Source organism: Pristis pectinata, chromosome 10, assembly GCF_009764475.1.
Source record: "Pristis pectinata isolate sPriPec2 chromosome 10, sPriPec2.1.pri, whole genome shotgun sequence".
NCBI lineage: Eukaryota > Metazoa > Chordata > Chondrichthyes > Rhinopristiformes > Pristidae > Pristis > Pristis pectinata.
The window spans coordinates 98,135,926-98,153,393 of record NC_067414.1 but is presented as its reverse complement, the minus strand read 5'-3'; the positions used below and the strand labels follow the sequence as shown (position 1 = coordinate 98,153,393).

Genomic DNA, 17,468 nt, shown 5'->3' with positions numbered 1-17,468 from the left:
TTTTGAGGAGGCGATGAAGGTGTAGAGCAGAGGATATTGTCTGCATGGATCTTAGTAAGATGTTTGACCAGGTCCCTCATGATAGGCTGATCCTGAAGGTTAAGGGGCATAGGATCCACAGTGACTTGGTAGTTTGGATTCAGAATTTGCTTTCCCATAGAAGACAGAGGGTAGTGGTGGATGGGTGTCATTCTAGTGGTGTTTTGCAGGGATCAGTGCTGGTGCCTCTGTTGTTTGTGATGACTTGGATGAAAATGTTGATTGGTGGGTTAGTAAGTTTGCAGACAACACAAAGATTAGTGCAGCTGTGGACTAGTGTAGAGGGCTGTCAAAGGCTATAGCAGAATATAAGAACAGTTACAGATACGGGCAGAGAAATGGCAATGGAGTTTAATCCAAGCAAGTGCAAGGTGTTATACTTTGAGAGGTCTAATGTAAGGGGAAAGTATACAGTTAATGGCAGGACCTCAAACAGCATTGATATACAGAGGGATCTTGGAGTCCAAGTCCGTAGCTCACTGAAAGTGGCCATGCAAGTAGGTAGAGTGGTAAAGAAGGTATGGCATGCTTGCCTTCATTGGTTGGGGGATTGAGTATAAGAGTCTGGAAGTTATGTTGCAGCTGTATAAAACTTTGGTTAGGCCGCACTTGGAGTATTGTGGCAATTCTGGTCGCCCCATTACAGGAAGGATGTGGGGGCTTTGGAAAGAATGCAGAAGAGGTTTTCTAGGATGATGACACAAGGGATTCTGCAGGTGCTGGAATCTGGAGAAACACACAGAAAATGCTGGAGGAACTCAGCAGGTCAGGCAGCATCTACAGCTGGAAATAAACAGTCGATGTTTCGGGTTGAGACCCTTCATCAGGTCTGATGATCCTGATGAAGGGTCTTGCCCCCAAACATTGACTGTTTATTTCCCTCCATAGATTCTGCCTGACCTGCTGAGTTCCTCCAGCATTTTGTGTGTGTTACTAGGATGCTGCTTGGATTAGATAGTGTGATCTATAAGGGGAGGTTGGACGAACTTGGGTTGTTTTCTCTAGACCGTAAGGCTGAGGGGAGACCTGATAGAAGTTTGCAAGATTATGAGAGACCTAGATAGGGTAAACAGAATCTTTCTCCCAGGGAAGTCAAGTCCTAGACGACATGCATTTAAGGTGAGAGAGGGAAAGTTTAAAGGATATGTGCAGGGCAAGCTTTCTACACAGAGAGTTGTAGGTACCTGGAACGGGCTGCCGGGGGGAGTGGTGGAAGCAGATGCAATAGTTTAAGAGGCTCTTAGACACATGAATATGCAGGGAATGAAGGGATATGATTCATGTACAGTCAGAAGACAAATAGTTTAATTCAGCGTTGTGTTCAGCACAGACATTATGGGCCGAAAGGCCTGTTCCTGTGCTGTACTGCTCTATGTTCTATGTTCCTCCTCACTTATGCCTGTCTGGTAGTCACACCAGTCCCCCTCTGTCAGTACTCTCTTGACCTGCTGGTGACCACCACCTTAAACTTGCTATCCATGAAACACCGAGTTGCGGATGGACCACAATGTCATCAGCTGTTGCTTTAGCTGATCCAACTTGAGCTTATCAACTGACAACATTTCCTACACTCATGGTTGTAAAGGACAAATGTTTAATATATCAAGGCACAATTTAGCAAACTGCTGTTTAACTTAAGTGAAAAGTACAATGTGTTCAATTTGCCCAATTGACATTTTTTGTGGTCATATTCTGTAACAAGTCAACCAAGACAGTTGAGGAAGTGGGACTAAACCACAAGATCATGATTAAGCAGTGATTAAGATAATGATAACGATTTTTTTTAAAGGAAATATCTAAGTTCTGGGGATCTTCTTCAGAATTACATCAGTTTATACCACTCCACTCACTGATGGGGAATTATGTGTAAATGACAAGAGCCTCTGGGAAATTGCTGAAATGGCTTTGCACTTGGTACAGGAAATTTTTTTTTTCTGTAATACATCAATCCCCCATTGACCCCAGTCAAAGGCATGTTTGCATGCACCACTGTGCAGGGTCTCACCATTGATTATCAGGCCAGCTTGAAAGCGCATTGACACCAGAGGACCCATTAAATGTAAGAACTATTGACAGGATGATCTGGGCCACTATCTTTAGGGAAACTCAAGCTTTGAATCCCCATGCTTTCTGCCCTTGAGAAAATGTGTCTACTGTGTGCCAACCAATTTTTGATTTTATTCTACCTAGGCCAGATCACTTTACAACTTACAAAAATGAGCCTTCCTCCTTTTAAGTATTTTCATACCTGAATGTTCCATTTCTTTTTCCCATAAATGGCCTAAGTCTGATATTATGGTTAGCATTATCCAAATGAACCGAACTTCCGTTCCTCAGAATTAGATTTTTCGTCCTGCTTCCTTCCTTGTTAGGCTTGGTGCCTACAGATCAAGAAAAATGAATCCCTGAGGTTCTCCCTCCTTCTGTCTACAATGTAACATTTTGATTTTTTTCCTTGCCTTTGGTCAGCTATGTGGCTGCAATGTTCATATGTTGTTTTTCAATGTTTTGTTCTTCTGACATGCATGGTTTGCTGCGCATGCTGATTTTAAATACGTTAGGGTAGGGCAGAATGCTGTGGGTGCAAAATCCTTAAGCTTCATTTAAATTCCTGGCCTTAGCTGTCAATGTGCTTTAGCAGTGCTGGAGATCAAGTGGAAGAAAACAGACCTAAACTTACTTCCCTCTGCTCATAATTAATCGAGATGAACACAAGATTTTAACCTGAGCATTTAAAAGTGTTCAAATTCCTAAATTAAAATTAAATGATCAGATGAAAGGTAATGCAATTAACTAAGTGATTTTGCTCATGAGTAAGTAATTGTTTTACTTACTTAGTTTTGAAATAAATATTACTTTCACAATTTTTTTTTAGGTTTGGCGCAATCTGGCTCTTGGGGCTGTTTTGATGAATTTAATCGAATTGAGCTTCCTGTATTATCTGTAGCAGCACAACAGATATATATTGTTCTGATAGCAAAGAAAGAAAGAAAGAAAAGGTTTATTTTCACTGATGGAGATAATGTGTCACTTAATCCAGAATTTGGCATTTTTATCACAATGGTAAGTGGTAATGGGAACTGAAATGCAGAAGGAAGATATAGCTTACATAGAATATATAATATCAAGATGGCTAATTTGAATAAGTAATCTATGCCACCATTTATGTTACATTTGATACTTTTCTTATCGTCATATAATCCTGTCATGTATCTAGCTGTGGTGAACTAACAGATTGAATGCTTTGCATGTTCAGAACAGCCAGATAAGTTTAAAAATTCTTCCATTACTTTTTTCTTCATCCTCAGAAAGGAGACGAGGCAGATAGCTCAGGAAACCCTGAAAGGTACCTTCTCTCTAACCAGTATTCAGTTCCTAATACTTAGAGGGAGAGGGATCCGCTGGGAGCCTATGGCTGGCCTAGCTGTATGGCAAAAGATGAGAAAGTTCAAGAAAGCAATAATTAGAAGGGATTCTTTTTTAAGGGAAAAGAGACATGTTTCTTTCCACATGTCTCAAGTCAAGGATTCACGTGAAGTCAGGGGATGGAGGGATATACAGTAGACCATGTACAGGCAGAGGGGATTAGTTTAAATTGGCATCATGGTCGGCACAGACATCATAGGCCGAAGGTCTTGTTCCTATGCTGTACTGGCTCTGTTCTATGTTCTCTGATATCACTGAGTAGCTGAAGAAATCTTATGGACATGGAGGGTGAACAACCTTGTACACATCAGTTAACTGACATGCTAATATACTCATGGCAAACTTGCAAAAAAATGGTTCTCTTCCCTAATCTTAGTCCTACTTAAATATCCCTGAATAGTATTAATTATTCCATAGATGCTGCCTAACCTGCTGAGTTCCTCCAGCATTTTTTGTGTATTGCTCCAGATTCCAGCATCTGCAGAAAAGGGATTCTGTCTTAAGGGAAAAGAGACATGTTTCTCTACACAGTGTCTAGTATTAAATAGTATTGCTTTAACAGTGGAGAGAAAAAAAAATTCTGTAGTTTTTTTTTATTTACCACCTATTGAAGGGAAGTGTACTGCACCAGAGCTCTTGCAATTTTTCTTCCATTTAAAAAAGGCAAATGTGGTAAATAACTCAAGTCCTATCACACTGATGTGTATCTCTATAACCAACTTTCCTTTCTGCTCTACCAAGATAATCCTTTGAGATCAAGCATTAAAGGTAAAGATAAATTCTGTGAATCACATAGGTTAGAAATGAATCATTTGCAGAATGTTATATTATGGAACCTGCATTTTTGTTCCATTTCCTTCCAGAATCCTGGATATGCTGGACGCCAAGAACTGCCAGAAAATCTAAAAATTCAATTTAGGACAGTGGCCATGATGGTGCCAGATAGACAGGTGAGAGAAATTGTTCACATTTTGGGATGTTACATCAATGTAAAATTATGTTTTAATTCAGAATCATTGAAGCTACATCGGCAAATTGATAAAAATATCTATGCAACTGTGTATGATTTTATTGTTTTACTGGGGCCAAGTGACTGGATCACCTTGAGAGTGATGATAAGGACAGTCACCTTTTTTATGCAGCCAAAATCATTGGAGCAAACCTTATTCTAAGATCTGCCAGCTGATATGCCTATAATTAAGCAATTGCAGCGCATAGAGTCATAGAGCAATACAGCATGGAAACAGGCCTTTCGGACTAACTCATCCATGCTGACCAAGGAGCCCATCTAAGCTAATCCGCATTTGGCCTGTATTCCCCTCAACCTTTCCTATCCATATACTTTTATAAATGCCTTTTAAATGTTGTTATCGTACCTGCCTCAACTACCATCTCTGGCAGCGAGTTCCAGAGATGCACCATTTTAAATCCCTCTCACCCTAAACCTATGCCCTCTAGTTTTTGGTTCCCTTTTCCTGGGAAAAAGACTGTGCGTTCACTCTCTGTGCCCCCTCATGATTTTAAACACCTCTATAAGGTCACCCCTTAGTCTCCTAAATTCCAAGGAATAAAGTCCTAGCTTGCCCAGCCTCTCCCTAAAACTCAAGTCCTGGCAACATTCTCATAAATTTTCTTTGCACTCTTTCCAGTTTAATAACATCTTTCATATTACATGGTGAGCAAAGCTGTACATAATACTCCAAGTACAGCATCACCAACATCTTGTACAAGTACAACATAACTTCCCAATTCTTATACTCAGTGCCCTCACTGATGAAGGCCAGTGTACCAAACACCATCTTCACTACCCTGTCTTCCTGTGATGCCACTTTCAGCAAACTATGTACCTGTACTCCTAGGTCCCTCAGTTCCACAACACTCCCCAGGGCGCTACCATTCACTGTATAAGTTCTACCATGATTTGACTTCCGTAGTGTAGGCCATAGTGCCATAGGCCACAGGCCATAGTGTAGCCTTCCATCCAGCAAAGTGCTGCTTTGGAACTTGTGCGTTGCCTGGTTGGGCTCTATGTGGAATCTGACAGGGTAGGATGAACTTCCACAGATTTTCAAGCTCCTAGGCTTGGAGCTATGCCTGCTGAACCCATGCTAGGTGAACATGGTGCAAATATAGCAAGCCATTGAAATCAAAGGGAGACATCACTTGTCAGAGAAAGGTAAATACAGCTTTTTTTTAATAAATTGTTTAAATATTATAAATTTATGCGTTTGTTTTTACTCTTCTAAATTTTTTTGTAATAATATTTTTCTTTAATATATTTTTAATTTTAAGTAGGTCCAATGTGATTGTGAATGTTTATGACTATCAAAGATGACTACAAACATTTAATTTAAACATCAGTTTGACAACCAATGAATGAAAATCAGAAGCTGCAATTCTGGAAATCAGAAACAAAGTCAGAAAATGCTGGAAGTACTCAGCAGGTCAGGCAGCAGTTTTGGAAAGAGCAGAGTTAACATTTTAGATCAATAACCCTTTAATTGATCTGGGAAAGAAAGAAAAAAAGGTAGCTATAAGCAGGAGAGAAAATGGGAGGGGTGGGATGGATAAAGGAAAGGAAATATCTAGGCTGAGGCCAGGGCAGCGGTGATGATGGATTGTGATTGGTAAATTAGAAGATCCAAAACTATCTTTGGACATTTGTCTGTATCCATCCCTCTCCCCACCTTCTCTGTAACTAAAAACATTTCCCTCCCTCTTTCCCGGTTCTGATGAAGGGTCTTTGACCTGAAATGGGCCATCAGTAGCAGCAGAATTGAACTCAACACAATCTGCAACCTCAGTGCCCAGTATATCCCCCACTCACCATCAAACCAAGGGATCAACCCTGAGAGAAGGAGGGAACACCAGGAGCAGCACCAGTCATATCTCAGAATGAGGGATCAAACTGGTGAAGCCACAAGACAGGACTACTTGCATACCAGACAACTTAAACAGCATGCAATACTGAGAACTAAGCGATCCCACAACCAACTTATAAGATCTAAACTCTGTAATCCTGCCACATCCAGTTGTGAATGGTGGTGGACAATTGAACAACTCAGTAGAGGGGAATGCTCACAAATTCTCAATGATGGGGAAGCCCAGCACTTCAGTTAAAAAGAGAAAGCTGAAGCATTTACAAGAATCTTCAGCGAGAACTGCTGAACCTCCAGTGGATGATCCACCTTGGCCTCCCCCAATGGATCCCAGCATGATAGCTGCCAGTTTTCAGCTAACTCGATTCACTACAGGTGATACCAAGAAATGACTAAAGGCATTGGATACAGCAAAGTCCATGGGCCCTGACAACATTTCAGCAATAGGACTGAAGATTTGTGCTCCAGAACTTGCTGCATCCTTGACCAAGCTGTTCCAGTACAGCTACAACACCGGCATCTACCTGAAAATGTGGAAAATTGTATGTATGATCTGTCCACGAGAAACAAGACAAATTCAACCTGGCCAATTACAGCTCCACTAGTCTATTCTTAATCATCAGCAAAATCATGGAAGGGATAATCAATAGTGCTATGAAGGTGCACATGCTTAGCAGCAACCTCAGTTTGGGTTCTGCCAAAGCCACTCAGCTTCTGGCCTCATTACAACAGACAATAGGAGCAGAAGTAGACCATTCAGCCCTTCGAGTCTGCACCGCCATTTTGAGATCATGGCTGATCCTCAACAATCAATATCCTGTTCCTGCCTTGTCCCCATATCCCTTGATTCCCCTATCTATAAGAAACCTATCAAGCTCCTTCTTGAAAGTGCCCAGAGAATTGGCCTCCACTGCCCTCTGAGGCAGTGCATTCCACAAATTCACAACCCTCTGGGAGAAGAAGTTTTTCCTCACCTCTGTCCTAAATGGCCTAGCCCTTATTCTTAAATCATGCCCCCTGGTCCTGGACTTCCCCAACATCTGGAACATATTTCCTGTCTCTATCTTGTCCAATCCCTTAATAATCCTGTATGTTTCAATCAGATCCCCTCTCAATCTTCTCAATTCCAGCGTGTACAATCCCAGTCTCTCCAACCTCTCAGCATAAGACAGTCCCGACATCCCCGGAATTAACCTCGTAAACCTGCGCTGCACGCCCTCTATAGCCAGGATATCCTTCCATAACCCTGGGGACCAAAACTGTACACAATACTCCAGGAATGGTCTCACCAGGGCCCTGTACAAATGCAAAAGAATCCCTTTGCTTTTGTACTCAATTCCCCTTGTAATACAGGCCAACATTCCATTGGCCTTCATCACTGCCTGCTGCACTTGCTCATTCACTTTCAGTGACTGATGAACAAGGACTCCTAGATCCCTTTGTATTTCCCCCTTACCTAACTCCACACCATTCAGATAATAATCCACCTTCCTGTTCCTGCTCCCAAAGTGGATAACCTCACACTTATCCACATTAAACTTCATCTGCCAAGTATATGCCCACTTACCCAACCTATCCAAATCACCTTGAATTCTCCTAACTTCCTCTACACATGTCGCACTGCCACCCAACTTTGTATCATCAGCAAACTTGCTAATGTTATTCACAATGCCTTCATCTAAATCATCAACATAGATCGTAAACAGCTGCGGTCCCAGCACCGAGCCCTGTGGCACCCCACTAGTCACGGCCTGCCATTCTGAGAAACATCCATTCACCCCTACCCTTTGTTTCCTATCCACCAACCAGTTTTCTATCCATGTTAATACCCGCCCCCCAATTCCATGAGCCCTAATTTTACCCACCAATCTCCTGTGCGGCACTTTATCAAATGCCTTCTGAAAGTCGAGGTATACAACATACACTGAATCTCCCTCGTCTATTTTCCTGGTTACATCCTCAAAAAACTCCAGTAGATTAGTCAAGCATGATTTGCCCTTGGTAAATCCATGTTGACTCGACCCAATCCTATCATTGCTATCCAAATATGCTGCTATTTCATCCTTAATAATGGACTCTAGCATCTTCCCCACCACAGATGTTAGGCTAACTGGACGATATTTCCCCGTTTTCTCCCTCCCTCTTTTCTTAAAAAGTTGGATAACATTAGCCATTCTCCAATCCTCAGGAACCGACCCCGAATCTAAGAAACATCGGAAAATGATCACCAATGCATCCACAATTTCTAGAGCCACCTCCTTTAGTACCCTGGGATGCAGACCATCTGGACCCGGGGATTTGTCAGTCTTCAGCCCCATTAGTCTACCCATCACCATTTCTTTCCTAATGTCAATCCACTTCAGTTCCTCTGTCACCCTCTGCCTTTTGTCCATCCTTACCTCTGGGAGATTTCTTACGTCTTCCCCCGTGAAGACAGATCCAAAGAACCTATTAAGTTCGACTGCCATCTCCCTGTTTCCTGTAATAATTTCACCCGATTCGGTCTTCAAGGGCCCAACATTGTTCCTAACTAACTTCTTTCCCTTCACATACCTAAAAAAGCTTTTGCTATCCTCCTTAATATTCCTGGCTAGCTTGCCTTCGTACCTCATTTTTTCTTCCCGAATTACCTTTTTAGTTAAATTCTGCTGCACCTTAAAAATTTCCCAATCTTCTATCTTCCCACTCAGCTTGGCTCTGCCATACTTCTTCCTTTTTAACACAATGCTATCTCTGACTTCCTTTGTCAGCCACGGTGGCCCCTTTCCCCTCTTTGAGTCTTTCTTTCTCTGGGGAATAAACTGATCCTGCACCTTGTGCGTTATTCCCAAGAATACCTGCCATTGCTGTTCCACTGACAATTCTGCTAGGATGCCCGCCCAGTCAACTGTAGCCAGCTCCTCCCTCATGGCTCCATAGTCTCCTTTGTTCAACTGCAAAATTGACCCTTCTGATTTGCCCTTTTCCCTCTCCAATTGCAGATAAAGACTTATCATGTTATGGTCACTACCTCCCAATGGCTCCTTTACTTCGAGTTCTCTTATCAAATCCTGCTCATTACACAGCACTAAATCCAGAATAGCCCTCTCCCTGGTCGGCTCTCGTACCCGCTGCTCCAAGAATGCATCCCGGAGGCACTCTATAAACTCCCTTTCCTGGGGTCCAGTACCAGCCTGATTTTCCCAGTCCACTTGTATATTGAAATCCCCCATAACTACTGTGACATTACCCTTGCCACATGCCAACATTAACTCACTATTCAGCTTGCACCCAATATCCATGCCACCGTTCGGAGGCCTGTAGATAACACCCATTAGGGTCTTTTTGCCCTTACAGTTCCTCAGTTCTATCCACACTGACTCTACTTCTCCTGATTCAATGTCCCCCTTGCAAGGGACTGAATCTCATTCCTCACCAACAGGGCCACCCCACCCCCTCTGCCCACCTTCCTGACCTTACAATAGCATGTATACCCTTGAAAATTCATTTCCCAGGTCTGATCTCCCTGCAGCCATGTCTCCGTTATCCCAACAACATCATACTTACCCATTCGTATCTGAGCTTCAAGCTCACCTACCTTATTCCTGACACTCCGTGCATTCAGATATAGGATTTTTAACCCATTTCTCCTCTCTCCATTCGTATTAATGTTCCGAAATTGTGTAGTTCCTATCTGTCCTTTACCCTCCATCTCGCTATCCTCTCTCTCATTCTGGATCCCCTCCCCCTGCAAATTTAGCTTAAACCCCCCCCCGAGCAGCATTAGCAAACCTTTCTGCAAGAATGTCAGTACCCCTCCAGTTCAGGTGTAAACCGTCCCGTTGGAACAGATCCCATCTTCCCTGGAACAAATCCCAATTATCCATAAACCTGAAGCCCTCCCTTTCGCACCATCCCCTCAGCCACGTATTAATCTGCCTAATCTTCCTATTCCTCTCCTCACTTGCATGTGGCACAGGTAGCAATCCTGAGATTGTTACCCTGGATGTCCTGCCCCTCAACTTAGCACCTAACTCCCTGAACTCCTTACGCAGGACCTCCTCTCTTTTCCTGCCCACGTCGTTAGTCCCTACATGGATCACAACATCTGGGTTCACGCCCTCCCTCCTGAGAATAACCTGAACCCGATCTGAGATATCCCGGACCCTGGCACCAGGGAGGCAACAGCCTTGGCCCAAGAACGGAGAAAAGAGCTGAACTCCAGAGGTGAAGTGAGAGTAACTGCCCATAACATCAAGGCAGCATTTGATCGAATATGGAATCAAAGACCCCCGGCTAACATTGTGTAGTGATTAGCGTAACGTTATTACAGGGCCAGCGACCCGGGTTCAATTCTGGCCGCTGTCTATAAGGAGTTTGTATGTTCTCCCCGTGTCTGCGTGGGTCTCCTCCGGATGCTCCAGTTTCCTCCCACATTCCAAAGACGTACGGGTTAGGAAGTTATGGGCATGCTGTGTGGCGCCAGAAGCATGGCGACATTTGCGGGCTGCTCCCAGAACACTCAACACAAAAGATGCATTTCACTGTGAGTTTCGATGTATATGTGACTAATAAATAAATATCATAAACTGGAATCAATGGGAATCAGGGGCTGGGGCGGAGACCTCCGCTGGTTAAAATCATGCCTAGCGCAAAGGAAGATGATTATGGTGGCTCAACCATCTCAGTCACAGGACATCTCTGCAGGAGTTCCTCAGGGTTGTGTCCTCGGCCCAAGCACCTTCAGCTGTTTCATCAAAGATTTTCCTTCAGTCATAAAATCAGGTGTATGGATGTTCACTAATGATTGCACAATATTCAGCACCATTCGTAGCTCCTCAGATAATAAAGCAGTCCATATACAAATGCAGCAAGACCTAGATAATATCCAGGAGAAACAAAGGACTGCAGATGCTGGAATCTAGATGAAAAAGACAATGATGCTGGAGGAACTCAGCAGGCCAGGCAGCATCCGCGGAGGAAAGCAGGCGGTCAACATTTCGGGTCAGGACTGAAGCGAGGAAAAGGGGTAGCCCAATATATAGGAGGGAAAAGCGGAGAGGAGAAGTGGGGTGGGCACAAGGAGGCAATGGGTAGATGCAGGTAAGAGATAGTGATAGGCAGGTGTGGGGGAGGAGGGGAGAGCAGATCCACCAGGGGATGGGTCAAAAGTAAGGAGAGAAAGGAAAAAAAGAGGCTAGGAAAGGGAAGAAGAGAATAAGCATGGTGGGGGGAGGGGGGTGGGGGTGATTTCCTAAAGTGGGAGAATTCAATGTTCATGCCATTAGGCTGCAAGGTTCCAAGATGGAAAATGAGGTGCTGTTCCTCCAGTTTGGGCTTGGAATTCTCCTGGCAGTGGAGGAGGCCAAGGACTGATATATCTGTGATAGTGTGGGAGGGGGAGTTGAAGTGACAATATCCAGGCCTGGACTAAAAGGTGGCAAGTAATATTTCTGCCACTCAAGTTCCAGGCAATGACCATATCCAACAGGAGAAAATCTAACTATCACTTGCTGACATTCAATGGCTTTACCATCACTGAATCCCTCACTATCAACCCCAGGATATTACCATTGACCAGAAACTGAAATGGAGTAGCCATACAGGCAGTCCCCAGGTTACAACAGGATCCCATTCCTGCTAACAGTTCGTAACCCGAACTGCTCATAAATTGGAAATTAACAAAAACGTGTGTGGGACAGGATCACAGAAACAGCTGTGATGGGAGAGTGAGCAGGTGTGGGCAGAGTGACTGCCAGCCGGCCTCACTGCTTGGTGCTCCCAGCTCTCCTCAGCGAGACCCAGCCCCCAATTTTTGCAGCTCCTGGTGGGAGTGGGGAAAGAAGGCAAGCGGAAATGCCCCATTCCCACCTGGCGGAAGGTGCCTGCAGCCTCACAACAGCTGGTAAATCCATCCCCATCCATCCCACCAGTCTCCCAAATGCTCATTTGTATGTATGGGAATCCTAGGAATCCTGTGGCGAGTAACTCACCATCTGATTCCCCAGAGCCCATCCACCATCTATAAGGCTCAAGTCAGGAGTGTGATGGAATATTTTCCACTTGCCTGGATAAATGCAGCTACAACAACGCTGAAGAAGCTCGATGCCATAAGGACATAGCTGCCCGCTTGACAGGCACACCATCCACAAAACCATTCACTCATTCCATCACTGACGCACAGTAGCAACAGTACGTACCATCTCCAGGATGAACTGCAGCAACTTCCCAAGTCTCCTTAGACAGCACTTTCCAAACTCACCACCTTTACCAGCTAAAACAAGGACAGCAAAGGCATGGGAACACACTACCTGGAAGTTGCCCTCCAAGCCACACACCATCCTGACTTGGAAATAAATCACTGTTCCTTCACTGTCGCTGGGTCAAGATCCTGGAACTCCCTCACTAACAGCATTATGGGTGTATCCACACTTCAAGGACTATAGCAGTTCAAGAAGGCAGCTCACCACCACTTTCTCAAGGGCAATCAGGGATGCCCTGCAAAGTCCACATCCCTTGAATGAATGAAAATAAAACATGTACTCTGTTCTTACCACAGATGCTGCCTGACCTTTTGAGTGTTTTCAGCATTTTCTGTTTTTGACAACTAGGGGACTGGGGAGTCATCGCTATCAATAATCTTCTTGGCACTGCAGATGGTTACTTGTATTGGGAGAGGCCCTGCATTGTTCTTGGCCTCATCAGTCTGCTGGGAGCTGAGGCAGAGAAAGGTTAAAACAATAAATCTAATCTATTGATAAAAAGTGGGCTTGACACAGTTAAATTAACAGGTGTCAGCTAGACCCAAGGATCTCATTGTTTTTCCATACAGGCCCTCCCCAGGTTACAATAGGGTTCTGTTGCTGTAAACTGTTCGGTAACCCAAACAGTTTGCAAGTCAGAAGTGTAGCCACAAACGAAGTTTCCACATGGCAGAAGATGCCTGCAGCCTTGCCGCAGCCGGCAAATCCATGCCATCGGTCTCCTAAACACTCAGTCATCTGTACGTGCTGCACATTAGTTGGTCATTTGTAGGCTGGGGAGGACCTGTGTGTATCTTGTGCTGGATGACCAAAATCCTGCCTCCTCAAATCTTTCCACCATATATTCACCACATCAGAGGATGATGAAGAGCTTTCTATTCGCCTTGGTAATGTGAGACCTACGTGCATCTCCACTGGGTCTCCAGTTGACATTGTTTCAAATCAAAGCATCTTGTTTGTTTGGCACCCAGTCCTTCAGAATAAGTATTCACTCTTCCAAATGTGGGTGCAGCATTGCAACAGGGAGTACCCCAGCACTATAGAACTGCAATAACCTGCCAGGGTTCTTCTGCAGGAATTTCCATGCCTGTGGCATCTGCTGCTTGGAAGGACAATAGAGCCCAGCATAACTAGTGACTGCAAATTTTGCAGAAGAGTGGTCAGTCCTGGTTTTCTCAAATTCCTTGAGATTAACACCTCAGAGAAGAATGTTATGGAGATTTTATTCATAAAACAGCTCTGTGTTTCTAAAGCAGCTATAGGTCTAGAAATTGGACCAAATGATTCTTATGTTGTACACCTTTGCACTGTTTTTTCTTTCACAAACAGTCTGCCTGCATACATGGGCAGACAAGAAAGGCTGATCACAGAATCGCAGAAAGGTTACAGCATGGAAGGAGATCATTCAACCCTTCAAGTTTGTGCAGGCTGTATGCCAGAGCATCCAGATTGTCCCACTCTCCCCAAGGCTCTACATATTTTTTTTCCTGTCAGTGCTTATCCAGTTCCCTTTTGAATACCATGGTTGATTCTACCTCCTCAACTCCCCTGACAGTACATTCAAGATCCCAATCACGTGCTGTTCACAGATTTTCTTCATCTTCATTCTGTGCTATCTGGTTCTCAACCTTTCTCCCAATGGAAGGTTTCTCTGTCTAGAAAGTCTGGTAGAAGATGATTCCAAGGAAGATGGGTGATGCTATTTTAGTGCAAGTGCCATTGGCCTCACCCACATTGCCTTGCATCTCATCAACAAAATACTTGCATTAGTAATATGTCCTTAAGGTAGTAAAATATCTCAAGACACCTTAAGGGTCTGTAATTAAGCAAAATTAATCAAGCCATGTATGATAGCAGCAAAAGTTTTAAGGAGCGCCAAAAAAGAGGAAAGAGGGCAGAAGGTTTAAAAAGGTAAAACACTGCCAGCTGAAGTCAAAAACATCAAAAGTGACTCAGATCAGGAATGCAGAAGTGACCAGAACTGGACGAGTGCCAGGATCTCAGGATTAAACATATTTAGAGAGGGATGGGGTCATGAAGAGATTTCAAAGCAAAAATGGAAGCGGTTTCTCAATTGAGACCCAATGAAGGTCAGTGAGAATAAGAGCCATGGATAAATAGAACTTGGTGAGTTAAAATATGGGCAGCAATGTTTTGCATGAGCTTAAAATCAGGGCAGGTTCAGAGTGAGAGGCCAGTCAAGAGAACTTTGGAACAATCAGGTGTAGAGGCAGCAAAGAAATGGATGTTTACAGTTGCAGATGAGCTGAGGCTGATGGGGGATGGGTGCAAGGACTGCCAGTTGTTTTGGGGGGTGGACATAGAATTTTGAAGTGATGGAAAAGATGTAGATGGCAGAATCTCATTACGGATCATGTAGGATGTTGAGAGTGTGACTGGTCCGGATCAGTTACTTTATGTAATTGCAGCTAACTGCATTTATAACTTAAAAGGTGTCCAGCAATACAGGTCCATTAATATATTGTTACCATAATATAAATATATCTTTGTATTGCCATTCTATTTGAATATGAAATATGGCTTATTTGTAAAATACTTTTTGAGTTTTTTAGATCATTATAAGAGTCAAGCTTGCCAGTGTTGGATTTTTGGAAAACGTCTTGCTGGCTCAGAAATTTTTTGTACTTTACAAACTCTGCGAAGAGCAACTGACCAAGCAGGTATGTAACAGTCACAGATTAGTTCAATTGCTTTCACGCTGTTTATAGAAATGATGCCTTTGGCAAAAGGAAGAATGGGAATTCCCTGATCTTCGGTAAAATTGTGCCTTGGACTGTTTTGTGACATAGTCAGACTGGATTTAGGTTTATCTAACATCAAGAGGAAGAAACTTTTGGTTGAATAAATCTAGAGTAAAATTATAAGGATAGATTGCATATTTAAGGATTGTATTCCTTGAATTCAGCAAATCAAGAGTTGAAGTCATTGATGGAAATAGGTGGAGTGATTAGCGACTATCACACTGATGATGATTCAAACAAGGAGGCAAAACCTTGAAATATAACTCGGTTATCCAGAGTATTGTCAGAAAGCATTTCTTCATACAAAGAGTATTTGAAGTTGCAGTTTTCGAGTAAAAGCAATGCGCCTTGTAAATGATGCACACTGTGGCCGAAGTGGGGAGTGAATGTTTGGGGTGCCAACAAGAGGGCTGCTTAGATCTTGGTGGTGCCAGGCTTCTTGACCATCATAGAATATAGAAGACAGGAATGTAAAGCACAGGAACAGGCCCTTTGGCCCTCCATATCTTTGCCAACCAATGTAGGTTGAGTGTAAATGGATAGTTGATGATCAGTGTGGACTCAATGAGCCGAAGGGCCTGTTTCCATGCTGTGACTCTTTATATTAAGAGAAAGAGCATGTTATCAGACAGTGTTACTGGACTTAGACCCAGTACTGATGAAGGAATGGCAGTATATTATCAGGTCAGGACTGTGTGTGACATGTATAACCTGCAGATGGATGATGGCATTCCATGCAACAGTCATTCTTTTTCTTTCTTGTGCTAGAGATCACAGGTTCTGCTGCTGCAGTAGCTGAGATGAGTAACATTTTTTAGATGGTACACAGTACAGTCGTGGTGCCCAAGTAGCGTAGGAAGTGAATATGATGAATGGGTGCCAGTCAAGTGGGTTGTTCTGCCCTTCGTGGTGTTGAGTATTGTTAAAACTGCGCCCATCCAGGCAATTGGAAAATATTCCATCTCACTCTTGTAATCGCAGTATTAATCTGGATGATCCAATTGAGTTTCTGGTCAGTGATGTCCTCTAAGATGTTGGCAAGAGATTACCAGATAGATGGGGGGGAAAGTTTCAAGGATTTACTCATAGCCTCTTCAAAATAGCCTCTTCCACAACATGGAATTCCCTGACGCTTGACTGCTTATGTGGAGAAGGTGCGATTGAGTTTCTTGCCAATGGTATCTCTCAACATGTGGATAGTGGAGGACTCTACAATGGTAATACCTTTAAATGACAAGGGGAGTGATTTGATTCTGTCTTGCTGGAGAGAGTTGTTGCTTGATGCAAACATTACTTGCTACTTAACTGCACAGGCCTGAATTTTCTCCAGCTCTTGCTATTTGCAGACATGTTGTGTCTCATTTTCTGAGGAGTTATGAATGGAATTAAACATTATGCAATCACCCATAAAAATTCCCACTTCTGATATTAATATGGAAGGGAGGAATTGGTAAAGTAGCTGAAGATAGGCAAAGAAAGTATCCTGGACAGAATAGAACATAGAACAGTACAGCCCAGGAACAGGCCCTTCAGCCCACACTGTTGTGCTTGACTAATTAATCTAGTAATTAAATGCCTAATTAAACTAATCCCTTCTGCCTACACAATGTCCGTATCCCTCCCTTCTATGCACATTCATGTGTCCGTCTAAGAGAAACACCTCTATCGTATTTGCCTCCTCTACCACTCCTGCAGCGCATTTCAGGCACCCCCACTGTGTAAAAAAACTTGCCCCACACATCTCCTTTGAATTTACCCCCTTTCACCTTAAATGCCTGCCCTCTAGTAGTAGACATTTCAATTGTGGGAAAAAGATACCAGCTGTCAACTCTATCTGTGCCTCTCATAATCTTATGAACGTCTATCAGATTGCCCCTCAGCCTCTGTCGCTCCAGAGAAAACAACACAAGTTTATCCAACCTCTCCTTATAGCACATGCCCTCTAATCCAGGCAGAATCCTGGTTAACATCTTCTGCACCCTCTCCAAAGCCTCCACATCCTTCCTATAATGGGGCGACCAGAACTGAATATAATATCGCAGATGCTGCCTAACCAGAGTTTCATAAAGCTGCAGCATAACTTCCTAACTCTTGAACTTAGTGCTTCAACTAGTAAAGGC

At 43.4% G+C, this 17,468-nt stretch overlaps 1 protein-coding gene across 1 annotated transcript in view; it reads left to right on the top strand.

The window, feature by feature from the left end:
* Window positions 1–17,468, top strand: part of LOC127575526 (dynein axonemal heavy chain 8-like) — a 443,415-nt gene that overhangs the window by 266,443 nt on the left and 159,504 nt on the right. The window contains 3 exon segments of the mRNA XM_052025459.1: window positions 2,915–3,102; window positions 4,329–4,415; window positions 15,160–15,267. Of these exon segments, the coding sequence (XP_051881419.1) occupies window positions 2,915–3,102; window positions 4,329–4,415; window positions 15,160–15,267 (383 nt within the window).